This window comes from Oryzias latipes, chromosome 1 (genome assembly GCF_002234675.1).
Source record: "Oryzias latipes chromosome 1, ASM223467v1".
Taxonomy (NCBI): Eukaryota; Metazoa; Chordata; class Actinopteri; order Beloniformes; family Adrianichthyidae; genus Oryzias; species Oryzias latipes.
The window spans coordinates 29,795,468-29,822,126 of NC_019859.2; the positions used below are offsets into that span (position 1 = coordinate 29,795,468).

General features: G+C 43.9%; 1 protein-coding gene across 1 annotated transcript; it reads right to left on the reverse strand.

The window, feature by feature from the left end:
* Window positions 1–2,200: 2,200 nt before the first annotated feature.
* On the reverse strand, window positions 2,201–25,902 carry LOC101156065 (centrosomal protein of 170 kDa). Its single transcript, XM_023960174.1, has 19 exons — window positions 25,807–25,902; window positions 24,451–24,596; window positions 24,281–24,370; window positions 20,735–20,813; window positions 20,529–20,587; window positions 20,031–20,193; window positions 17,498–17,653; window positions 16,566–17,006; window positions 16,137–16,486; window positions 15,944–16,063; window positions 14,390–14,522; window positions 8,288–9,745; window positions 7,956–8,190; window positions 7,180–7,288; window positions 6,889–7,050; window positions 5,359–5,447; window positions 5,061–5,154; window positions 4,665–4,716; window positions 2,201–3,529 (listed from the first exon to the last, which is right to left on the reverse strand). The coding sequence occupies exons 2-19, from the start codon at window positions 24,553–24,555 to the stop codon at window positions 3,204–3,206; spliced, it is 4,221 nt and encodes a 1,406-aa protein (XP_023815942.1). The 5' UTR covers window positions 24,556–24,596; window positions 25,807–25,902; the 3' UTR covers window positions 2,201–3,203.
* Window positions 25,903–26,659: the final 757 nt, after the last annotated feature.

Here is a 26,659-nt window from a genome sequence, read left to right on the forward strand (position 1 = left end):
TGACAAAGCAGCTGCTGCTGGAAGAACCCAGACTGCAGGGAATCAGGAGGCGGATGGATGGAGAATCAGCTGAACAGATGGTGCTGCAACTCTGAAACTCAAACTACTTAAATTTGATCTAAAGTTACACAAAAATATTTTAGTGATCAGCAAATAAGATTGACTTCAACAAACTAGAAGTAACAAACCTTGAATTTTTTGTCAACTTGTGAGAAAATGAAAGCTGGTTGCAGATGGTTGCTCTGTTGTCACCAAAGTCAGTGCTGGGGGAAAATAGAGTAAAAATGGTTTGACTTTATTTTATTTTATTTTTTTCTAACTCAGAGTGGTCATTGCTAAACCAATCGTTTGTCAGCAGCAGTTTTGCTGTGGTGCTCTACTCCGTGCTATGTTCTCCTCTGTCAGTTGGTTGTAGAATTATGCTTTAAGCGGACGCTGTCTTTACACATTCAGATCTGCATTTCTCCTATCTATTTGGTGCGCTGCTCGCTGCCCCATGTATTCAAACTTCATCAAACTTTTTAATACTGATCTGTTCTGGGGTTTTTTCCACCAGGGAAATCCATTTTCCAGGAAATGTTGAGTCATTTACCTTGTTTTGTGCTCTGATCATCTACAGATACACCTAGTTTAGCGGAGCCCCATAGCAAATAAATAATGTTGATCAGTACATGCATCTTTAGAGCCAGTGGATGCTGTGGTGTCTTCTGAGTGATGTTGGAAACCTGCCGCTGACACATCTGTGGAGAAGTGATGGTGGTGATGGGGGGGGGGGGTGACAGACGATAAAGCAAGAACAGAAAAGTGTTTCACAGCACCCATCCATGAAAAATACAAGACAAGCTGAACTCGTCTTGAAAAAAAGGGATTTTTGTCTTTGGTGGATGTCTGTTACATCTAAGTCTAACCTTGATTTGGTTTAAAACAGAATGATTGACATACTGGTAAGAGCACAGTTTTTACAAAGTTTCTAGATGAAGCAGAAAAAGAATATAATACCAGAAGAAACTGCTAAATTACTGGGATTTTCACCCACAACTATCTCTAGAATTGACAGAGAATGCTCTGAAAAAAGAGAAAATATCCAGTGAGTGGCAGGTCTTTGAGCATGGATCCATCCTGCCTAGTATCAACAGTTCATACCGGTGGTGGTGTGATGGTTCAGGGGATATTTTCTTGGCATATTTTGGCCCCTTTAGTAACAACTGAGCATGGATACAATGCCATAGCCTACCTGAGTCTTGTTGCTGATCATGTCCATCCCTTTATGACCACGGTGTACCATCTGCTGTTAGCTACTTCCAGTAGGATAAGGCACCATGCCATAAAGCTGGATCCGGTGCATTTTTTTTAAGTAAAAAACTAATTAATAATGAATGAATAATGAATGAGAAAATGAAAACACAATAGCATTACTCAAACATAATAATTAAAAAGGCCAGCCTGGTGCATTAAGATGTTTTAGCTGCCTACACTGAAAAAAAAAAACTTAAGCAAGAGAGCAGAGAAGCAGGAAATCTCTAGTAAGTCAACCAACCTCAGAGGTCAAGGAGCAGCAGATGTTCAGCAGCTCTCAAGGATTCTCGCATCAGTCACCTTTAGAGTTCTGACAGTGCAAGTGAAAGTGACAGCACTGAAACCTGAGGAAACATTAGGAACGTCTTTTCTACAAAGGTCACTTTATGTGGCTCTAAGTACACTAAGCACAATGTCCAAAGAACTGACATGGAGATGCCGAAAGTCTTATTCTAAAACAAAACTACAATCTGAGAAGCCACAGAGTTTGTTGGCTGATGCTGGCATTGTTTCTTAGAATAACTATGGCTGCAACATGTGCATTTTAGCATTAGTATGCGCGTTTATTTGTCTTGGCAAACAGACAGTTTGAGGTCTGTGACTACACCACCCTCACAGCTGACTTTTTCTTCTGTTTGTGATACTTTCAGAAGTGAATCTTCTGCTGTGTTTAGATCGTTGTTCTGCTGCAAAGCCCAGGGCTCTTGAGCTGGTGGTCTCTCGAGAACAATCTCCTTCAGGAGGACATGCACTAATTGTTCAATTATTTATATGATGTTAAATGAGGAAATATTAATTCTTTTTTTGAGTTATTGAAAATATAGTTCGACCAACTATATTTTGAATATCGACAAACTGAAAAATATATGTAGGTGATGCTTTTTAATATGAAAGCAGCAGCAAACACAGCTCATCATGCATTTTATTGAAAATGAGACAAACAAGGACATATTGCAAGGTCAACATTTAACCCAACAACAATTAAAAAAGAGTTATACAAAACAAACCGATCCCCATATGCCGACACAAAGTACAGTTCCAGTCATATTAAAGCTCTTTTTGGTGAAAATGTTGTCAGCAGTTCTGGTTACATTCGAGTGTAAACTCCAACTGGAGGAACTCTGCCGATCACAAATGATCTGTTGCATTTGAATGGAACACATGCAGCGGAGGGCGTGAGGTCCCCGTCTGACACTGCTGCAACACGACGTCTGTCATCAGAAGCACTTTTCTGAAGCATTTGTGTTGGAACAGCTGCTCTCAAACTCTGCTTTTGTGTAAAGAAAGTGTTGAGCTCTGCGTCAGAAATGGGGAGATTCCTCTGTGAAAGTGCAAACACTAGAATTGATCCTTTTTCTTCCACTCTCTGTGATTGTTTGGGTCAGGCCACTTGTGACAGTCTATATATGGGAAAAAAAATACTTTTCTGAGGCTACACTTGGGTTTCTGTCTGAAGCATTGGATTTCATCTCACATTTACATTTACGTTTTTAAAGGGTTGTTTCTGAAAGAATTGTAAGGATAAAAATATATGTATGCTTTTAATATTATGTGGCAGCGCACACAGACATTTCTTTAGACTTTTTCTAATGCAAGTTTCTGACTTTTGTCACAAACAAGGATTCAAAGGTGCACATCAGCATTTAAAATAGATTTAAAACATTTGAGGATGACATATATTCTAAACGTGACAATTTAACTTTATCAAATATTTGTGGGAAAATGGATATTAAGAATGAGCTGCAGTACAAAAACACCAAAGGCTTGATAAAAGCCGCTCCTTTCAAAGCTCAGCAGTTGACACTATAAGCGGACTTTCAGCAATCTGTGAATCCAAAAAGGATCTTCCTGCTTTCATGAAGTCCAGCTGGAGAAAGGGCATTGCTGACCTTTCAGTCTCAAACTTACTATGAAAAAACAGACCCTTTTGACTTCACATCACAAAATGGTTCAGAGGTTTCAGAACCGTTCTTACATGCAGGGGTGGTTTCCTTCCCTCTGTTTGTAGGATCAAGAGATGACTGTGGCTGTGTGTCTCGGTCTGTCGCCTCTGATGATCTCTGGGCTTTAAACAGTCCTTTGAGCGCTGTGTTGGAGGACGCTGCTTCAGGCTCCAATGTCGACGCCCCCATCTGAGCTCCTGGGCCGGCCCTCTGGTCAGCAAGGGGACTGGTCAGCCCCAGATTTGATAAGGCATCCAGTGTTCCATCGGGGTCCACCATCATGTCAATTACTGCCAGTTTGAAGCGAAAACAAACAAGTAAAGTGAATGTTAGTATAGTTTGATGTCACTGCTGGCGGTTGGCTGTCACAGTTGCAAAATGCAGTCATTGCAAGTACATTAAGTCCCCCAAGCCATGTTAAAAATGTATTAATAAATAAAATTGGCAGCAGAGATAAACTCTTCATTAAGGCATAAAGAAATCAAAATGGTTGGAATGTCGAATAGAAATCTGTGGCGCACTTGCTGTGAAAAGGCTCTGGTGTGTTTTTATCACGCTGCAGTGGATGCTTCAGCTGTTTTTAAAACCAGATTTTCTCTGCGAATTACTGTAGTACTGCCAACTGTATAGGCCGTACCCCAGCTTCAGCCTAAAGTATCCGGGATTGGCTCCAGCAACCCCAGTGACCCCTGTGACAGTACAAGAATGTTTAAAATAATGTGGAGCACTGTGTCAGAACAATGAAAATGGAATATAGTTTCCATTATTGCCATTATTAGAAACAAATTTATGGGCATTTTAATAAGGAACAACAGTTCAGTTAGGTTTCTAGATGGACCTTGAAGAATGGAGTCCCCCCCCCCCCCCCCCACCAAGCTTTAGAAAAAGTTTACCACAGTGAAAAAAATACTGACGTGACTCCAGCATCCCACAGGGATCATCACTGTTTGTTTTTGAGGAACAGTTGTGGGTGTATTTGTATTGTTGTACTCTTGCATCTTAGATTTCAAAGTATTTCATTCTATAAAACCAGTTTGATTGATTTCTGTTCATCACCTGCAACGGCCAAACAGATGTGACAACCTTCTAAGGTTTTGTTGCATAAACACTGGCAAAGATGGTGACTCATTGTGTTTTTCACTTTAGGCGTCAGTCTTATTGGCTGATCTTCAGTTTGGCTGAGCTCTGTCATTCAGATTGTTCTCCAGTTGTTGTTTTTTCCAGTTGTGTTTTTGGTTTTAAAGTTTGAAAAGTGGACACATTATTGAGGTGTTGAACTTTGTTTTTATTTGTTCAAACGACCTTAAGAAGCCTGGATCACTTATTTTTGTTATTTTACTTGATAACAGAAGGATGTCAAGACTGTGGCTTGGGCCCACAGAAACCCCCCTGTTAGCAGCTGATCTGATCTGGAAGGATCCATACCTGCCAGCTGTGTCTCCACCCTCCGCAGGTCTTCAACAATGGATGAAACTTCCTGTTAGGAACATCAATAAAAAGTTTGGTCTCATGGGGCAAAGTTCACTCTGACATTAAATCGGTTTGATTAAATCTGTCCTGGCAGTAAAGAAGTGCAGTTCACCCTCAAATAAGGTTTATGAGCTCTGCAGTCGCTGCCAGAGCAAGGCACACTTCCACGGGGTTCACTTAAGGACAGCCTGGTTCAAGGAAGGATTTATGTGTTTGCATGGAAGCGACTTTATTAAACAATTTTTCTTTCTTCATAAAAAACGTCTCATCTCGTTGTTTTTCTTGAGCAGCAGTCTGCTGTTTGCTCTCATACAGTGTATTTCTCTGTTCCTAACAGCTGTCATGCATCACCTTGCTGGAGCTCTTGAGCAGCAGGGATTCATGTTCTTCCTGAAGCTTCGACTCAATGTCCTCCCATTTGCGGTCTTTGTCTTTAAAGAGGATCCTTAAGGACAGGTTGTGGAAAAATTGCACAAATCATGATTATTTTAGTTAACAGTCTGCACTAGTCTGTCACAGTAAAACACAGATGAAAATCTTGATGCTTTACATCTTAGTCTCCAGCTGTGAGTTTTTTTTAATAATAGAAAATCCAAACATGCTAAAAATGAGGAATTTGGTTAAAAATGCTGAGTACAGGAGCACTCACCTGATTTTGCATGTAGTTTTGTCCACAGACTGACGTATTCTGGAGGAGAGCTGAGTCACAGAAGCCAGCAGAAGGCCATCGAGGAGAGCCTGAAAAAACGCATGAAAACCTTTTGCACTGATTTGTACTCAAGGGATTCCTACATTGTCCAGAATAAAGACAGTCTATGAAAAAAATAGGAAAAACGTTCAAACTCTAGGCCCGCTCTGATGCTGTTGACATATTTCTGCAGGTTTTAAAAGGCAAAGTTAAAAGCAGCCTGATGCTGCCAAGCAGAACACCTCATTCAACATCTGTGCATTTGAAAAGTAACCGCCTCAACAAAAATGAAAGTCATCAAAATTACCTGAAGTGACGTATCTACGGTGGCCGAGAAGTGCAAGATTCGTTCGCATTTAAGATACAACAACAACAAATCCCAGTACAAATGAACAAAAACTGAAACAAAACACCAAATCACGGAACAAATTACAGAGTCCTGAAACCAAAAGCAAATCCGGGAGCAAATGACCAAATACTGAATCACAAAACGCAACCCAGTTACAAGTGACCAGTGGAGACACAGAAAAGGGATTATAAATACATGTAAAAGCATTTTTTTTTAAAAACCACTACAGTAAAAATTACAACAATGTATAACAAAGTAATGTTTTTGCGTCACTTCCGGTAATAAGGGTTTCCCTTACTGTTAAACGGCTGACCGGCAAGTGCAAAATACGACAGCAGAAGATGGAGAAAAATTATCAAATGTGAGCAGCTGCTGGGGAAGGGAATACCCCTAATACCAGAAGTGACGAAAAACTTTACCTTGCTAAACATTGTTGTAAATTGCATTGTAGTAATACAATTAAAAAAATGCTGTTGGACAATTTTGTGTATTTATAATGTCCACATGAAGAAAACAGTAATAAATAATTTTTAACCCATGACAAAGGTGGACAAAAGTGGAAAGATTTCATGTAATCCATGGACACCTGTAAAGATCACAAATCATTGAAGAAAAAAGGTTTAGCGCACTGTCTAGTGGGTCTAGATGACCCACCTCCCAATGTTAAAGTGTCTAGGATAGCATAAGGGTTAAAGACTACACACAATTGGTTTTATATCACGTCCCTTTCTGTTAGAAGCCATGTCTTCGCTTTCGTGTTGTGTTTCTGGATTTGGTCATTTGTAACGGGGTTTCTTTTTGTGGTTCGGCATTTGGTAATTTGCACCTGGATTTGCTGTGGTGTTACAGGACTCGGTAATTTGTTCTGTGATTTGCTGTAGTGTTTCAGTATTTGTTCATTTGTCCAGGGCTTTGTGGTTGTATCTTAAATGTAAACTTTTGTTGCACCTTTCGGCCACCGTACATATCAAATGAGTTTCAATCAGATGCAGATGCATCCCCTGATTCATTTTCATGCTTTGAATCCAAATAACAATTTGGAGACAGCTTCATTACCACTTCCTTTTAGTGGTAGACTTTTGTAAATGCTTAAGCTAAAATGAAGCTTTTTTTTTGACACAACTCCTTCAGTGTCGACTTACATCATCTCTGTTCCACGTTTGTCTGCGGATGGAGCGGGAGCGTGGCGCGCCCAAGCCTCGCTGGCGAAGCTCCACAGACTGACCGTTGGTTCCCATGATGCCACAGGATTCCGTCAAGACACCACCCCCATCCAAGCTGTCTTCAAATAAAGCCTCTTCCACCTTAAAATGCACAAAAAAGATGAGTCAGTCAACAAAGTAATGAAGCATTCACAACAAACATAATAATTCAGGGTCAGGCAGAATGATTAAAGATTCTGCAGCAAACAGGAAAGCTGTGCAAGGATTTACCCGAGCTGCAGGGTCAGTGGCTGCAGGGCTGACCGAGTCGATCTCTCCGGCTACGTCATGGATTTCTCGGGCCAACATGGCCAAGTCTTTGGCTAAATCTTGACTAATCCTAATGATGAAACACAAATTCCTCTGTGACACGTGCAAGCGGCATTTTCTGCTGTTGACTAGGTGATCTTCAAACTTTAAACACAACGTTAGAGCACAAACCACAGCATCAAGAACATCCCACACCCAGAATCTGATGGATGGGATCAGCATCTGATCCAGTCTGCTAATTATACCTCAAAGAACTGTGGGGTGTTTTAAATATGCTGCATGTCTAGGAAAACATTAATAGGGCTGCAGTAACTGGTGCAACCCTGCACTGTACTCTGCACTGCAGCAGCTTTCAGGTGTAGGTCTTTTTTTTTTTAACCATTTCTCACTGCCATTCCTGTGACTCAGTGGTTTTTGTTGCCTCCAGCAGGAATTCTTGATAATAATTAAACATCTGAGCAATCAGACATGTCACTCACTCCTCATAAAAAGGAGAAAATGGAAAAGTTCCCTGCATATAAAAAACTGTTTTTGAGGTGGAAATACTACAGGCAGATAAGGCTGACAACTACCACAGGTGGTGGGGAGAGCCTGCTTGTGCTAAAAGCTACCAAAAGGCAGCAGATTTATGTATTCTTGTTCTCTGGATCACAGTTTAACATCTCCTTTATTTTCTCAACATCTGAGCGATCATGTACAGTACGTCCTAAAGAAATGCCACCTGTGGCCCACCTTACCTGGCAATTTCCTCGCTGTGTGTGGTCCAGTCTCTCATGTACTCATCCTGATCTCTGGAATTTTGCCTTAAGGCAGCCATGCCTGCAGGGTTTGGGGTTGCTGGCGCAGACCCGCTTGACTGGGCCACCCTGGTGGAAGGGATTGGCCCCTGCTTGGATGTGTGGCGGTTGGATCCATACTCATCCTCAGAAGTTGAGGCGTAATCCATGGGAAGACGGCGCCATCGGGTTCCAGCTGAGGACAAAGGTTTGAGATGCAGAATGATACAGGGTGCTGACACAAATTTTGAAAGTGGAAGTTTGGATGTTAATACTGGGATTTTTTCACTTACATGGATGTGTGACGGGTGCAAAAGAGGAGCCTCCTTTGCTTTTATCTGGAAGCTTGGAGACGCTGTTGGCTCTGGCTCTGGGTCCAGACACTGAGCTCAAACTGGACCCCCTCGGCCCATGTTTGAAGGCATATTCACTAGCTAAGCCGCGGGTCCCCAAACCCCGGCCCCTCGTCACTGTGGCCTCAGAGTCGCTCTGAGCAGATGGGGAGCCCACTCTTGGCCTTCTCGGCTGTGCTAGAGCCTCGATTCTGGACATGCCTCTTTTAGCCATCCCTGTCCTGGAGGTGGAGCTGGCCGTGGACGCCTCAGAGGCCACTGACATTCGGTCCAGATCAGCTGGCTCAGTGTCTGAGGAGTCCCCTAACCGGTTTCGTCTTAACAGGGACGTCCTGGTGGGCCTGGGCTTGGGGGCATTGGTGGCTTTGTTGGTTCCAGAAGAAGGTGGGGGCTGCATCATCTTAGCCCGGCTGGACTTGGTGCTGGCTGTTGAGGTCCCAGTTTGGGCTCGAGGAACCAAACCTCTAGGCTGCTGTGTGGAGGTGGGCTGTGGATCTGACAGCAGAGAGTTTGAGTTCACGTCATCATCAGTGAGGTCCAGGGATGTCCATGGGCGACCTGCCTGTTGGGGGGCAGGAGCTTTGCTCTTGATCTTGCGGTCTTGAGCCTCCCTGCCCCCAGAAGAACCCTTGTTAGATGAGCAGACAACTGTCCTCTCTTTCTGCTGTCCTGTCAGTGGGCGCCGTTTCTGGACCACCTTCCTGGCTCCCTCAGCCTGGCTGACTGTGCTCGTGGTGTCCACATCAGACTCTGGTGACATGGAGCCCTCAATGGACTGACTTGGGGGGTCGCCCTGGTCTGACACGATGGTCTCCAAAAAGGCTGCCACAGCCTCCGAGTCTTTCTGCAGCGCAGTGCAGTCGATGCCCGGCTCTTTGCTCTGAGTTCTGTAGGCCGAGGAGCCATCGATGCGCGGTATGAGCTCAATGGGAATGTTGGAGGTCTGTCTCTCCACAGTAAAACTCTCCTGCCTCAGTAAAGACTTCCCACTGCTTTCCCTCGCCTTGTCTTCTTCCTTTCTCCTTCTCAGAGCTTCTTCCATTCTCTTCTCCCCGCTGGTCAGAGGGCGAGGGGGCAGATTGGCCAACATGCCTGAATGAGCAGATCTGCCCCCCCCACTATCCTGAGATTTTGCCGGCGAGGATCGACTGGGGCTGCTGCTGTGACTTCCCACGGCGCCACTGCCACGGCCAGGCTGGCCCTTCCCTCTGGCCACCCGCTCCTCCTGGCTCTCCTTTTCCTGCAGCTCTGTGTCCTGTTTCTCTCCCAACTCTGTAAGCGGACCCCCTCCCAGGGTCCTCCTTCCCAGCAGGAGATGCTCACCAGGTGGCTGAGGTAAGGTTCTTCTCTTACGCTCTGCATGCCCAGAGGATGAGCGGCTGGATTCACCAATTTCAGCTGAAAGAGAAAATATTCACAGTGAAACATTGTTTTTGGAAGCTTGGACATTTGACCAATCATGGCCAAACCAAGACAGAGTACAACAGCGTAGAGAAGAAGCTCAGGAGCAAAAATCTGCACTTCATGCGAGAGGTTTTGTCATGTTGCCTAAAATGTTTTTCACATGTGAAGCCAGCAAGCTGAACCAAGTGAAGCACATGTTCAAGAGCTGAAGAGCAGCTTTTCTTATGGCAAACCCTAACTGGGCTCCACAAATGAGGAGAAATGACGTTCAATTGCATGGAAACAGCAACTTCCACCTTTGAAGTCAACTTGAGTTTCAATATTTCACTGGTGTTGCCAGATAAAAAAGGCAGAAATAAAGCAGAGTCACATGTTTGTCAAGATATGAACGCTCAGATTGAAAATTCATTTGAACATTTTGAAAGTGTGTAACTCCACTCTAGATTGAGTTAAAACAACACTTTTGAAAGTGTTACATATAAAACACAAGGATAGAGTTGGAACAACACTCTTTGTAGTTGCATTTTAAAACACAGAGTATTGGATGTTTATAGCACAAGTGTTAAGTTTCTAAATTTGACACTAAAAGAGATTTTTTAACACTGAATAAAGTTTAAAAATCCCCCCATAGGGTGGTTAAGTTTAGGAATACTGGTTAAAGTTAAGTTGCGTTCACACCGAATGCGAGTCGTGGCAGAAGCGGCCGGTTTTAATGTTAAGTCAATGATACAAATTGTGGATCTGAGGACCTGTGGCGCGATTTGAGCGACAGGTGTGGCAAGGAGGTCTGGCAGCTGCGCGATTTCAGCGGTGCAGCACAATTTGGTACCTGTCTGTACCGTCTGAACCAAATCGCCAGTACGGGTACACCCTGGACAGTCTGTCACAGGGCCGATGGAACTGCAGCGATCTTGATCCCTATGTAGGCTCCCGGGGGGCGAGCTGGCGGCCAGACAGAAAACCGCTGCAGGATGGGGAGCCAGCCTGCTCAGGCCTCCAGAACTTTCTGATGTTTTTCTTATTTTCATTGAGGCCATCCATCCATCCATCTTCCTCTGCTTATCCGGAGCCGGGTCGCAGGGGCAGCAGACTGAGCAGAGATGCCCAGACTTCCCTCGTCCCAGCCACTTCCTCCTGCTCCTCTGGGGAGACCCCAAGGCGTTCCCAGGCCAGCCGAGAGATGTAGTCTCTCCAGCATGTCCTGGGTCTTCCCCGGGGCCTCCGCCCAGTGGGACATGCCCGGAACACCTCTCCAGGGAGGCGTCCAGGAGGCATCCAGACTAGATGCCCGAGCCACTTCAACTGGCGTCTTTCGATGTGGAGGAGAAGCGGTTCTACTCCGAGCTCTCCGCGGGTGGCCAAGCTTCTCACCCTATCTCTAAGGGAGGGCCCCGCCACCCTACGGAGGAAGCTCATTTCAGCCGCTTGTATTCGGGACCTCGTTCTTTCGGTCATGACCCATAGCTCATGACCATAGGTGAGTATTGGAACGAAGATCGACCGGTAAATTGAGAGCTTTGCTTTTCGGCTCAGCTCTCTCTTCACCACAACGGACCGATACAGCGACCGCATAACTACGGACGCCGCTCCGATCCGCCTGTCGATCTCGCGCTCCGATCTTCCCTCACTCGTGAACAAGACCCCCAGATAGTTAAACTCCTCCACCTGGGGCAGGGAGACTCCACCCACCGAGAGATGGCAGACTACCCTTCTCCGGTCAAGAACCATGGCCTCAGATTTAGCGGTGCTGACCCTCATCCCAGCCGCTTCACACTCGGCTGCAAACCGCCCCAATGCACGCTGGAGGTCCTGGCTCGATTAAGCCAACAGGACAACCTCATCTGCAAAAAGCAGAGAGGAAATCCTGTGGTCCCCAAACCAGATCCCCTCCGGCCCCTGGCTGCGCCTAGAAATTCTGTCCATAAAAACTGTGAACAGAACTGGTGATAAAGGGCAGCCCTGCCGGAGTCCAACGTGGACCGGGAACAGGTCTGACTTACTGCCGGCTATGCAAACCAAACTCTTACTCCGGTCATACAGAGACCGGACAGCCCTCAGTAAGGCTCCCCGGACCCCATACTCCCAGAGCACCCTCCACAGGATACCACGGGGGACGTGGTCAAACGCCTTCTCCAAATCCACAAAACACATATGGACTGGGTAAGCGTTCTCCCACAATCCCCCCAGCACCCTAGATAGGGTATAGAGCTGGTCCACTGTTCCACGACCAGGACGGAAACCGGACTGTTGTTCCTGAATCCGAGGTTCAACTATCGGACGGACTCTCCTCTCCAGTACCCTGGCATAGACTTTCCCACCTAGGCTGAGGAGTATAATTCACTGTAGTTGGAACACACCCTCCGGTGCCCCTTCTTAAAGAGGGGAACCACCACCCCGTCTGCCAGTCCAGTGGTACAGTTCTCGACTGCCACGCGACGCTGCAGAGACATGTCAGCCGAGACACTCCGACAGCATCCAGAGAGACTTGAGGTACTCAGGGCGGACTTCATCCACTCCTGGGGCCTTGCAACAGAGGAGCTTGTTGACTACCGTAATGCACCCGATGACAAGCCGCACCCACCCATTTCCAGATGTTTAAGTTCTTTTGTACATACACAAACCGCATCAGTGTACAAGCCGCATGCATGGTCAGCCTGACAAATCTCGTCCTGACTCCCAGACCAAGTGCAATTCATTAGCACACTGTGGGAGGAGACAGCCTTGCCTCAGGCTCATGTATTTGAATACACCCACATCTGCCAAACAGCATGCACCTCTATTCTGTTCACAAGTTCCTCAGTTATGGTTTTTTTTATTTTCATTTTTTTATCTTTTTTTACTTATTGACAATCTAGGTATCATACATAAAATTACAAACAGTAACCATATAATCAACATTACATTCCTCAGTTATGATGAGGAAATTTACATCCGCGATACCCCATTTCCAATGAGTCTTGGGGGCTAAAGGCGGGTCTAACCTGGCTCGCCACACTGTTGTACATGTTTATGAATGAGCAAGGAACAGCAGTGGATGGAGGGGCGAACGGAAGAACAGCTCTCCTTCCGCTTGTGTCGCGGCAGCATTATGGGAGTAACAGAGCTGGTTAAAAAAACACACCAGTAAAATAAAGCAGCGGCGACTGAAAAGCGCGCTCCTCAGCACGATACGCGCGCCTCAGCGCGGCGCGTGCGTCAGAAGTTTCCTTCCACAACAAACGCCTCTGCGCTCCGCGCTCGCCAAGCGGGCTCTTTGTCTCCCATTCCTATGTTCTCCGACACCCCTGGCCAGGGCGGCTCCAAGGAGGAGCGCTTCGTCCCCATTGCGCCGGTGGACGGAGCAAATCGTGTCTGTGCAGAGCAATCGGACTTAATACTGAACGTTTTGTGAATGAGGGGCTGATGCGTTGTTACGTGTGGGAGCCATCAGACTGCCATCGGCAGTGTCTCCAGCTCACACGGAGGCTGTGAGCTTTTCAAAGCAAAATTCCGCTCAGTCCTTAGAAACAGTTAAAACGACCACGTCAATTTGTGTTTTCAGTCGTGTCCCGACAAAATAAAGGCTGTTGTTATTCCCACATATTTACGTGCAGCCCAGCTGCAGATTGCAGCTTTTCCGTCAGCAGCTGACCGGCTTTTCCAAACCCGTTGGTGATGGTGGATTTTTTCACGCTGCTTTTAACGATTGCTTTTAACTTGAAAGCTGCATCATATTATAGCGGTGATCACGTGCATGTTGGGTCTAATGGCACCAAAGGATACTGGGATGCGGCTGGGCATGCGTGTTTCTTTTTGTTGAACCATGACTGAAATGTCTAAGACCTGAAGTGAGCTGCATGCTGTTTGGCTGCTAAGCGGTGTGTTGAAAAATAAATGACTTGTTGCTTGGAGTTGGATAGAGAATTCAAACCATACACTGAGTCCAGAAGTACGTACATGGCGGCCGCCAATTAAATCCATAAATTAGCCGCGTCACTGAATAAGCCGCAGGACTGTAAGCACAGGAAAAAAGTAGCGGCTTATAGTCCGGATATTACGGTACCTCAGAGATTCAGCCCGGGTAATAGACAGCCCCACCCCAAAGTCCTCGCTCTCTGCTTCTTCAAAAGAAGGCGTGTCATTGAGGCAATAATAAAAAAAGTCCCCTGATTTCTTTCTTGTTTTAATTTTTTTTACCCTCTCCGGTTAATGCAGGACAGTAAGCCTTCAAACTCGGTCAGAGAGGTAACACAAATGCGGAGAACATATTGGGGGCTTTAATTTTAAGATTAATTTCAAAATATGTGTGGCCAACAACAAAATCCAGCCTTAGACACACATAAAATGCGTGCGGTAAAGGAACAATGTGCCATCTTCTCTTCTCCCACACCTGAGCTTGTGCACAATGGAAGGTGCAGATCAGGGAGCTTGTCTAATATGTAATGCGCATGTGCTTCTGGGTTGTTGTGACATCACAACGGATGTTTAAAAGGAGAAATACTTCTAGTTTTAGTTTATAATTCTCCTGCTATTTTCCTGTCTGCGTGTCTTGCATCAAAGTACATGCTTGAGCTGTGATTAAACACAGTCCTGAAACCTCCAAAGTGCATGAGGGTGGATTCGCAAAAAAGCATTATGTGACAGAAGTTCAAGCCTTACCTCTATCATCTGTGAGCAGGACTTGGTTCTCCCCCCCTGATCCCTCCGGGTCAGTCCTGACATGACTGGCAGCCAGAGTCGCCCACTGAGACACCCAGCGAGGACCACCCACCACCAACTCTTCAGACAAGGCCTGAACTCACAAAGACAAAGAAAACAGTCATTAGTTGGATAAAACAACCAGCAAAAGCTGACCTCAAAAGGAGTTGTTCATTGTCTCAATTTGAATTTGTTTTCAATCAAATAATGCAATTAAATGAAAAAAATAATGTCACATAATGTGTAGGAAAACTGACACAAAACACTGGAACACCCGAGATCAGACATCATCTTGTTTGTTGCTGTTTGTTCAACTCAAGATGAAACAAAGAGGTCAGAAAGGGAAAGTATCAAGTCCATGAGGAGATATAGGGGGTAGATGTGCAACTGTTCGATAATGGTAGTCAATGCTGGCCCAATGTACCGTACATAGACCTACAAACTAACAATATCCCTTTCCACCACACACTAGACAAGTGTTTGTGCTAAAAAAAGAAAACTCAGCAATTGCATTAAATGGTCAGGGGTGTCAAAGTAAAACACACAGGGGGCCAAAATAAAAATAAAAACTGTGGTTTAGTGTAATATTAATAGGCAAAATTGGAACCATGGCAACCACCACAAAGAGGTTTATGGTAATCACGGCCATCTTGAACAAACTTTTTGTCTTTAAAAAACACAACAAGCTTTGTTCATCCTGAAAGTAAAAAGAAGGTTTCTATGTTTTCTGCTCCCCAAAAGCCAACAGAACCAAGCTGAACAGTTGGAAAGGGTGTCACTGAAAACGCCATCTTTCTAGCACCAAAAACACAATCAAAAAGCCTATCAGAAAACTTTCAACCCCTCCATCCAAAAGAAGAAAGTTACCGTAATTTTGAGTGACACTTCACCTTAAAATTCAGTCTAGCTTCATTCCACAAACCACAAACGGAAGGAGAAAAAGTAATGGGAGGGAGTGAAAACCCAAAATGTTTGGAGAAGAAGTCAAGTGTGCTCAAGAGAGGGACTAATCTCTCGTCCCAGGATTATTGCTGCCTGGCGCTAAAACGTCCATACATGGAGGAAGATCCCGAAACCAATCTCCTTAGCCTCAGATTTGGCCAAACATCAAAAACCATGTCTTTTTTTTTTTGGCCTCGATTACAAAAGGGGTTTATTCAGACATACCTCTGGTTTGTCAGAAGATTTATAACCCCTGTTGTTAAAGTAAAATATGTCCAACACAAGAGGCCTTCAGCTCTCATCTGTCTGCCATGCTGTTGGACAGGACAAGTTAAAAAACAAACAAAAGAAAAACATGTCTTTGTGCGTTTAAAAATGGCTCTCCGTAGTGTTGATGTCATTTTGTAGTGTTGTCTGGACACAGTTGGATGTTACCTAATTGGATCAGGTAACATCCCTCAAGAAAAGACAAAATCGGAGTTTGCTGAGGAAATCCATGTAGGGACCATTGGAGCAAAGAGCTGGACAGAGAATACTTTTGGTTGTTTTTCACTTCAGAGTAAACATGTGCACCTCAGTCTTCAAGGATGCAGGCTGTCCTCTGTTCTTGGCAGCAGATCTGTGGGAGGAGGGTCTCTCTTTTTGGACGTTGCTCGCTAACCTGGAAACACTGTGATCGTCCACACCAAACACCTGAAACACACACGTGTGTGTAAAAACTGACAGTCATTAGCAAAAGACAAGTTTGTTCTACACAAATCTTTACTTTGTCAATGAGTCTCCTAGCCTCGTCGTCTTCACGGTCTCCATTCTCCAGCTCAACCGTGTACGTTCCTCTGTCGCTGTAATCGTCTCTGCGGTTCTGCTGAACAGGAGCCGAGCCTCGCCGCCTCTCCACCAACTCTTTGGCCACTTTGGAAGAGGAAGGTTTGCGACGGCGAGCGGGACTGTCCTCCTCTGCAAAGAGGCCCTCTGGTACGTTTGCGCGCCCCTCTCTTATTTTCGTCCTGGCGTCACCCCAGAGCCCCCATGAGCGCTCATCCAGAGCTGCAGCTCTGCGCTGCTCCCCAAGAGCATTTTCAGAATCACTCTGAGTGCCGTCCTCATGTTTGCTTCCTGTCAGCAAAACGGAAAACGTCATGCGTATTTAGAGAACATTTTCACTTTTTCATTAGTTATGTTGTATGTCAGATACCTTTAAGGCTTCTCAGCTGCACAGGAACATCGCTCTTCACACTTTCCCCATCATCCTCTGCAGATGCCTCTTTTAGGGTTAACGGCAGCTCATTCTGGGCCAGCCAGTCCGCCACTTTAACTTCTGCTGCTACCATGGCGGTCTGAAGTGGACTCAGCTCTTCGCCAACTGACCTCTTGGGCCGTGGCCGAGTCTCTGTTCCTGCTTTTGCCACTCGATCTTTAACAGTCACTTTGCCTGAAGCTCCAGGGTCAAACTCAATGGTAAAGGAGGCGTGGCCGTGCAAAGGCTCTGCGGCTGCACAAGGCCCATCATCTTGGTCTCGAGAAGAAGGTTCTCCACACACTTTTGGTGCTGAAGAAGAGTCCTTAGATGGGATTTCAAAGTAACTGGCCTCTTGGTTGGTATTGTGTTTTGTGATTTCTGTTCTTTTCTTGGTGTCTGTAAAAATAAATGCAAAGAAATTATTGTAGGTGTCCTGCTTACAAACACTGGATTGGAGCATGTTTGCAGAACTTTGGACTTTGAAACAGTCAGATGTGGTTAAAACAAATGTGGGGACTTTGAAGTAAGACTCAGACTTTAGGCAGGTACTTGAAACTTGAGACCTGAGTTATGAGGAGAACTCTTAATACAAGACTAGACAGTCTTTCACATGAGCGCTGGATTGCAAAATAATGAACACTAAAACAAAATGAGTCTTTCTCAGGATGGCTGGAGTTTCCTGAAGAGATATATGGCTCACCCACCCAGCAGAAACTCAAAGTGGAGCTGCTCTTTACAGCATCTCAGGCTAAAAATAAAAGACGAAAGTCATATTTTTTCCGGAAGAAAAAACACTGCCAAAAGGTTAGACCAGTGTTGCAAATTGTAAAGTTTAAAGAAAACATTGGAGTCATGATCACATTGTTTACATGCTGTCTTCCTCATACCAGCTTCAGCTTTTTCTCTCTTCCGTTCTGAGTTTTTCTCTTCGGATCTTCCCTGCTGCTGCTGCTGCTGCTGCTGCTGCCCCTCGGCTTCTTCGTCTCCCCACCAGGCGGGCTGACCATACAGAGGTGTTCCTCTGTGCAAAACCGCAGTGTCTCCTAGCAGAACCTCTCAGTTAGTCACAATCCATGCCTGCAGGTCACTTTAGAGCACAGATTCTTGAGAGCTGGGACAATCACCTCACAGAATAACTCTAAAAAACATTTTCACTGTATTGATTAGGGTTACATAATTATGCATTTTAGGCTGTGTGTTTATTTTGTTTATTTTTTGACAACTCTGTGAGACAAAATATGAAATTACGTATCTAAAATTGCCCAACAAGAATCTTAAACTCAGATTTATGTTGTAAAAGCCTTTAGATACTCTGACATGAAATAAAATGTAATATATTTAAGGCTTCATTCACCTCTTTATTGAAAACAGAATTAAAATAATGGTGGTTTCAATTTTTATGTTTTATTGCGCCACCGTAGAAAAAACTCCTAAATGAATTAAACAAAAAATGCCTTGGATCTGATGGTCCTTTATTGCGTAAACAACAAAAACAGAAAAAACATTTTTATAAACCTCCCAAAAAACCAAAGTCATTCATCCAACAGTGCTGATAATGATCTGGCGGAGCTGAAGGGAAACTGATAGATTTGACAAAATGGTATTTGCATTTCTAATTTATGAAAAAATGTATTTTTTTAAACAAATGCAGAACCAATAGATTGAAAAATAACTTTTTTGTCTTATTTTTAACACATACTGTTATTTATCTGCATTAAACCTAAAAAGTACAACTTCACAAACCTTCTCTTCTTCCTGGGTCCTCTCTGGTCCTCTCTCCAACACCTGTGTTTCTCTGTGCCCTTTCTCCCATTTCATCTATCTGTATTATTTTATTTTAATCTTGAACTCTCCTCTTCCACCTCTGTCTTTCCTCACCTTGCAAAGCATACGTCTTGTCTGGAATCACTATTTATACTCTCTCGTTCGTCTCCTTTGCTCCCAAACTGACAGTTTCTTCCTAGACATGCTTTCCTTTAATACAAACCTGTAAAGTAATTTTAATTGCATAAGACATTTGGGCACAGTCTCTGCAGGTTTGACTTATGGATCTTACAAGTGTTTTTCGAGCCTCTACAGATTCGTAAAAAATAAAAAAAATCAACAGGAAAAAAGTAACTGTAAGAGCATTTTGGTATGAGAAATGAAGTGTGGTATGAGAGCATGAGAACTCAATCGCATTTTAGAAGCTGATTTCGATGGTAAACAGGTTTTTTTTCACCATAGCATTGACGTTTTTCAATGCTGGTGACTATTGTGACCTCTTGACGAGGACAAGAGAAACAATTTGGGGCTTCTAATAGCTGGTCACACATTTAATCAAAAATACCGCCAAAAAATAATTATCAGCACAAGTCCTCACAATTCCTTAAGATCTCACTTAGTGAGTATCTTAATCATTTTAAATCTATTTATTTTTAATATAAATAAGACTTTTTTTGTAGGACATGTTTTGTCCCGACTCCCAAAAATCCAAAGACCCAAAACCGCATGTTCACTGAAAGTGGTCTGCACACCTTTAGCAGAGTGGCCCCCAGGCCCCATGTCATGATGACATTTAGCATTTTGGATTCATTTCAGAAGCTGGAAAACTGCTCAATAAGTTAAGTGATTTGTCTGGTTTAAGGTTTTCTGACTGACATTTAAATAATCTACATCTTAAACCAACAAACCTTCAAAGAGTCTCAATCTTTGGGACAAAATTCACAGCGGCTGCTCTATAAAATAGCTGTGAATACACTCATGAACCCTAATGTTTTAGACTTCTGTATTATTTTTGAATGGACTTTAAACTTAAATCAATATTGTTTGCCATTCAATATTTATGTTTCTAAATTAACTTTAGGAGTTGGAGCTTCTTGAAGGTTTCTTTTCTTCTTTAACAGTTTCTTTTTATTTTTAACATAATTAATCGTACAGTTAAGGATGATAGCTTTAGGTGTGTCTTTGGAAAGCACTCAAACATCTTCACCTTATAGTATCTGTCACACCTCTCAAAGAGTTTGGAATCCCCTGAACTAAACAAAAAGCTGAAAACTTTTAGAAATATATAAACTAAGAAAAAAGTCAATTCTTCTGAATGATCAGAATTCTTTTGTTGACTTTTGAGCACCTGTCTACTATTTCTCACCTTTATTGTATCAATACTATTTAATACAGATTTTTTGATTCACTATTTATTTAATTAAACAATAACTATCACATGTACAGTGGGGGGAATAAGTATAAAATCAGCCACCAATTGTGCATGTTCTCTCATTTAAAAAGATGAGAGGCCAGTAATTTTATTCATGGTTAAACCTCAACTATGAGAGACAAAATGAGAAAAATAAATTGCGTGGAGCACATTGTCTGATTTAATTGTATGTAAAAATCAAACATGAGTATTTGAGCCTACATCTTACTGGGTTTTAAGCTTACCCAGAGTCTTCTCGTCGGACCTGCTGGACTCAGACGGTTTGGCCGTGGCTGCATCACATGTCGATGCTGCTGCCGTTTGACTCGGCCTCGCCTCAGGTCTGCAGGATTCAGCCTCTGTGGTTTTCTTCTGGTTCAGCTGAAGCTGGCTGCTCAACTTTTCGTGCTGGAGTTAGACAGAGACCCAGAGAAGAGAAGAGGAGAACAGGTTTCATTAAGTGTTTGAACAGATGAATGAGTTTGCCAGGATGTGCACTTGTGACCACAGAGATTTTCCTGCATGGTTCATAACATGGAAGATGAAAAGTTGAACAGCCTCAGCAGCAGCCTGATCTGGCAAAAAATTTTTTTTTTTCAAAAAAAAGGAATCTAAGCCAACTTCAGTACTAAGGATTCTTCCATCCATTCAGCTACAAAGTCTTGAGAATGTTGTGGTGTTTTAAGAACTGAAGGATGAGCTGGAACCTTTCATTTCCCTCCACTGGGCCGCAGACATCTCACCTTGAGGGCCTCCTCAGGAATGAGCAGCTCTCCTCGAACCACCGTAAACAGGTTGGTATGTGAGGCAGGTTAAGGTAAAAGCAGGAAACGTGACTGAAAACCTCTTCTATTATGCATCAGGGGAGAATACAATAAACAGACGTTCCAGCTTGGATTGTGCTACAGTACAGACCACATGCACCTCTGGGTTCAGACTGGAAGGATATCGTATCCAAACCTCAGCTTGTCTTCTATTTTCAGCGTGACGTAGACTTGTTCCTGAATTCTGATGTCGTTGACAAATGTCTACAAAGAATCCAAAGAAGTTTGAATTGAAAAGCATCATGAAAAATGATTGAAACATGTGAGAATCATGCAGATGCCAAGAGGCCACCAGAGAGATGGCCTGAACATATGCTGGTAAAAACATCAGATTTATTTCTTCCCCCAAGGCTTTTTCTTATTTCAACCCAAGTCCCAGAAAAGTTTGGATGCTTTTTTTTTTATTTGAATAAAATGTAAACAAACTTGGCTACCAATCGCCCAGCGGTAGCTTGGATAGGCTTCACTAACCCCATGACCACGAGGGGGATTAACCCATGGCTATCCTATGACCCCACCCTTACATTGACGTGTTATCCCTACCATGACAAAGGTGGATAATGGTGAAGAGGATTTCATGTAATCCATGGACACATGAAGATCATGAAGATCACAAATCATTGAAAAAAAAAAACTGCGCACTGTCTAGTGGGGTCTAGATGACCCCACTCTCAATGTTAAAGTGCCTAGGATAGCACTAGGGTTACAAGGGTTCAGAAGATGGGTTTAAGAATGGATGGATGGAAAGATGGACAACTCAAACTTACAAACAGTAAGAAACATGAGCCAATGTTTCATTTGCATCCAAACACTCATGACATACATATTTAATCTGACAAATTGACATTTATTTTCCTCTAGGGGATGTCATTTCAAACATAGTCCTACTGCAGGTCTCAGAATACTTAAGACCAATACAGAATCTCTTCATCTCCTAAAACAGTCTGAAGATAGCTTCATGGTTCTGACTTTCAGAAGTGTGATTGTTGATTTGGTTCCATTCTTGCCTTTTTTTTAAATTTGTGGCCATTTTTGATGTATTTTTCTTTGAATGAAGCTCCAGATGTTCTCTGTAGGACAGCTGGAAGATCTGGACTGTAGCAATTGTCAGTTCAGACTCTTCCAGGATGAAGCCATGCTGTTGTAACTCTACAGTTGTGGTTCTTCATCATCCTGCAGAAACTCACAAGGCTTCCCTGAAACAGACATCGTCTGGAGGGGGGCAAGTGTCCCTCTGAGATCTTTAAAGATCTGTCAGCATTTATAGTTCTTTCCAAAGCTGGTGTGGTGTATGTACTGATGCCCCTTGCCCTAACACCAGAGATGCTGCTTTGAGCTCTTAAGCCTGGAGAAAAACAATGCCTCCATAACAACCAATAAAAATGTCACATTCAAACTCATCTGACACAGAACAATGTCCAACTTTAGACAGTTCATCATAAAGGAGTCTGGTTCCACAGGACACCACAGCTCTTCAAGAGCATGTTCACAGATGGCTTCCTCTCTAACGATGGAGCTTTAGCTAAAACTACAGAGGGCGAGGGCGGAGTCGACCCACACAAGTTTTTTAAATCATTTAGTAATGTCACTGATATGATTGTGTCCCTGAGGGATGGAGAGTCTCTGAAGGACAAAAGATTATGGCCTTGTTCCTTATCCACAGAGATTTTTAAAAATAATTTACTTTGTAGATAACAAGATTGCCAAAAACTTTGATGCTTTGTGTTTCTTTTTCACTCTTTCCGGGATTGGAGACCCTTTGTTAATTACTGCCTCTAAAAGATTCCACCTCACCACATCCTTCTACGATTAACCAGATTACAGACTTGAAGTCAGTACTCACAAAAATTTGTATCATACTGGCAGCTAAATCTTTTTTTTTTTTGTATATTTGTCTTTTCTTCCCCCTGTTTAACTATTTCAGACATTCAGTAGCAGCCTCAGAGTCAAAATTTGATGCATTAAAGTGTCATGGTTCTCGGTTTTAACATCCATCTATTTAACCTGCTTTACCCCTTTCAGGGTCACTGGATTGTCGGAGCCTGTCCCAATGACTGCTGGGCAAAGGCGGGTTACATCCTGGACAGGTAGCCAGTCTGTCAAACAATCACACCTAAGGACACTTAAAGTATATAATCAACCTATGAAGCATGTTTTTGGACTGCAACCAGTTTTAACATTTTACATTTTTCACATTCAACTGTAAATAAAATACTGGCTTTTAGGATCTCTGATCCTTTTTTTCCTCCCTAGCTTTACTGAAATTTAGGTTGTATTTTTTTTAACAGCAATTAATCATCTGCATATGTGATTATGCCAGCAAGTGAGATAATGTGTGTGTGTGTGTTTATGAACATGTGTGTTTGTGAGTTGAAAACATCATTTTATAAATGATCTTGTAGTTTTTCATCTTGGAAATTAGGCCTGCGCGACATGAGAAAAAACTCGCAATTTGTGAAACTAGTGATCGATATTGCGATTACAATATAACTGGCAATACATGAACAAATAGCAAAACAACCAAAAAACACAATTTCTTTTTCACGGCCAACAGCTTAATTTAAATAAGAGTCAACATACAGTACAGACCAAAAGTTTGGACACACCTTCTCATTCAAATGAATGAGAAGGTGTGTTGGTGTAAACAAACAAGCCAATTATGGTCAATTATTAGAAAATTAGAGTCTTATAGTGCACGTGCGAGTGACACCTCATGCAGTTCAGTGACTTTAGAAGACTATCCAGAGGACCACTGAGAAAATGAATCAAATAGCGCAAATGAATAAAACCCATGTTGTGGATTCAAGTCCCTGTGATGATCATATGTGGAAGGTCCAAGTTCAATATGATTTTTAAATTGATCTTCATTGTATGTTTGCAACCAAGGGGAGGGTCCAAAGCTGACGCAGGGGACAAACAACTCGCTTGGGTTTGCCAATGTAACTGTAGGAAGAACTGGAAGAGGAGGTCAGTGGGAGGGAGGTCTGGACATCTTTACTGAGACTGCTGCCCCCCACCATCTGAACTCCAGACAATCCGGAATGTCATGAATGAACGGGGACCACAAACTGCCACTGTGGATGTTCAGGAGAGTGAAGCAAGCAGGTGTAAAAGAACCAAAGTCTCAGAAGGGCTTTGAAGCTCAAAGGCTGATCACCTGAAAAGCTGTAGTGTGACTTTAAGAGGCCTTTTATTGTAGCAGGGACAGGCTTCATTCAGCACCCCATATGAATTTGAAGGGGACTCAGCGGGTTCCGAAGATGGATGGATCAATGGATGATGGACTATAAGAAAGCTGTGATAAGTGAATGACGAACAACAATGAACTGAAATAAAATCCTGAAGGAAGAGTCTGAATTTCTCAATGAGGTGAAACACTGCTAATGACAACTGCTGCCAAAAGTGCATACAAGTTCCTGAAGCTCAGGAGTACAAAACAACATCTCTGTGTGTGCTCTATACATTGTTGCTTCACAATCTACAGGACAAACAGGGATGCATATTGTTGGTTAGATGTTGTGTTTACCTCAAAGAAAGTTTCACAATGAGACACATTTGTACATGGGGTTTGAGAGGTGGGCTTAAATTTCAAACCCAAGTTTCAAACAGTATGAGTGACTTTCGAAATAGGAGTTTGTGTTAAAAACACCGTAAATCAGTGACAAACTCACTCCATTCAGGCTGCCAAGGTCCTTCACTTTATGCTCATCTGTGTTTGGCTCATAGTTGATGACGGCATGCTGTTTGTCCACACTGCGAGACTGGATCAGACAAAGCCACCGTAAACTCCTCTGTGTCCATACTGGCAGCACGACAGCAAAGTTTACAGAAAAACATTTACCTGCAGCATCAGCTCACAGTCGTCCCTCCCCACAAAGATCATCTCCCTGGGAAGGCGGTGACGTGTCCCCCCGCTGCTCACCAGGAACCAGGAAGTCAGACTCATTTCTGCCTAACTAGTTCACCTCGGACCCTTAACACATCATGCTGACAAAGTAGACATAGACACAGTTATCCGTGAGTCTTTTTACGGGACTTTGGTCAACAAGGACTTTCTCTCCAAAGTGGAAAAAGAGCATAAAAAGAACATTTCAGCATCCTAACTTCTGTTCAGGATAACATGTGACACCTGCTGTTTTGGAATAATATATTTGTCCTCATCTTGTAAAAATTTGGAAATAAACAAGGTATGTAAAGCTGTCTTTGTTGATGCTAAAATAGTATATATTTGCAGTATATATATATATAAGTATATATGTGCAGTGCTACTGAAAAATACAAGTTTTAAGAAAACTTGAAGAAAATTGCTTTAGTCTAAACTTTCAGCTGCTCAGCAGAGTCACACAGAGGAGCTGCCTGAGGAAGAGGAGGAGAGGATGATGTGGGTCATCATGTGAGACACATCCAGAGGAGAAACTGCTAATTTAATCACCCCCCACCCACCACCACCACCACCATTTCTCCCATGATTCTCTCTGTCCGTGCTCACACAACAGCTCGTTTCACGCTACCCCCCCGCAGAGGGCAGTCCAGGCTGTGCTGACTCACGCTCTCAGGTGGGATTTAATTACAGTCAGCTCCAGTGGGGGCAGACTGCTGGCTCCCAGGAGGAGAGCGCCGGGGCCCCCAGCCGCCCAGATGTGACGCGCGGGCAGGCGGCTGGAAGCTCTCAGAAGTCTACGCTGACGGCAGCGCCCCCCTCCCCCCACGCGCTCAGGATGCAGCTGATGCTCGAATCGACCAATGGCAGCGCCCGAAAATTAGCCCGTTAGGCCGAATCCCGGCCCAGCAGCAGCGCGGAGCCCCGCGCACCGGACGGAGGACTCGGGCTGAATCATCACATCGCCGATCACGCACACTGACGTCTCTGTCTGTGCAGCTCAGATGGAGAGCAGGGACCCTTCACAGCCCCCCCGCAGGCGCCTCTCAGCAGGTTGTAAGCCGATCCGGACCGACCGAGCCCAGAGATCCGGACCAGATTCCCGATCGGATCTCTGCTGTTTTCAAAGCGAACAAATAACAGTGCGGCTGTCTGCTGACGAACAACATCCCATGATCTCTATCGTGCTGATGATCGTCGCGCAGCTCCGGTACACAGCAGAGCCGCTCTCCATCCTTAAAACGAGGAGGCAGCACAGTGTTCGAACCCCCACACGCCCCCCGCAGAAAACCACACAAACACGCAGAGGTATCTCACCGGAGCGCAGCCTGCATCCGACACCGAGCGCCGCGGCCGCTCTGCCAGCCCGCTGCCCAGCCCCGCTGCAGTACCGAGTCTTGGCCTGACGGTGGCGCTGCGCTCCTAATTAGGAAGGTTATGTCATATAAAACGTCAATTTGACTGTTCTAGTAAGTATATATTTGGTTTGTTATGCATTGGATTATTAACACCAAATCAGTTTCTCTTTTATTGCGTCTTAACATGACCATACATTCAAACTCAAATATTAAAACAGAGATTAAGAGGGTAAAAGAAGTAACAGTAGACCTCGGTATCTGCAGGAGAAACTGATCAGATGACCTTAGGCACGGGTTGGGGTGTAGGGAGAGAGACACTGAGAGAGGGGAAGATCATTTAAAGATCTAAAAACAAGTCAAAGAGTGACGAAGCCACTTGGATAAGTGGTAAAACATTTCAAGAAAGAAGACTTTAAAGTCCTAACCCATGACTCAACATCAAGACAAATAGAACTCATAAATCCATCAGCAGCCTATAAAGAGTAGCCAGGATTGGGGTGATCTGGTCCCTCTTTCATGCACTGATCAAATCCCAAGCAGCAGCGCTCTGGACCAGCTGGAAACACAAGAGGGACGACTGACTAACTTTGGAAAAAGGACTGCGATGAAAGCATGGATTACTGTTTTGGAAAAACAGCTTCACCTTCATTAACTGCCTCCAATAAAAGAAGCTAAACTTTAACACACAGCTCATTCTGCATTCAAGTTTAAAATCACAGTCCGTTTTAAAGCCCAGGTTTGAAACAGAGAGTTTTAAATGTGGAGCAAGGGGATCCAGAAGTACTGTGGAGGGGTCTCAGGAGCTGCTCAGC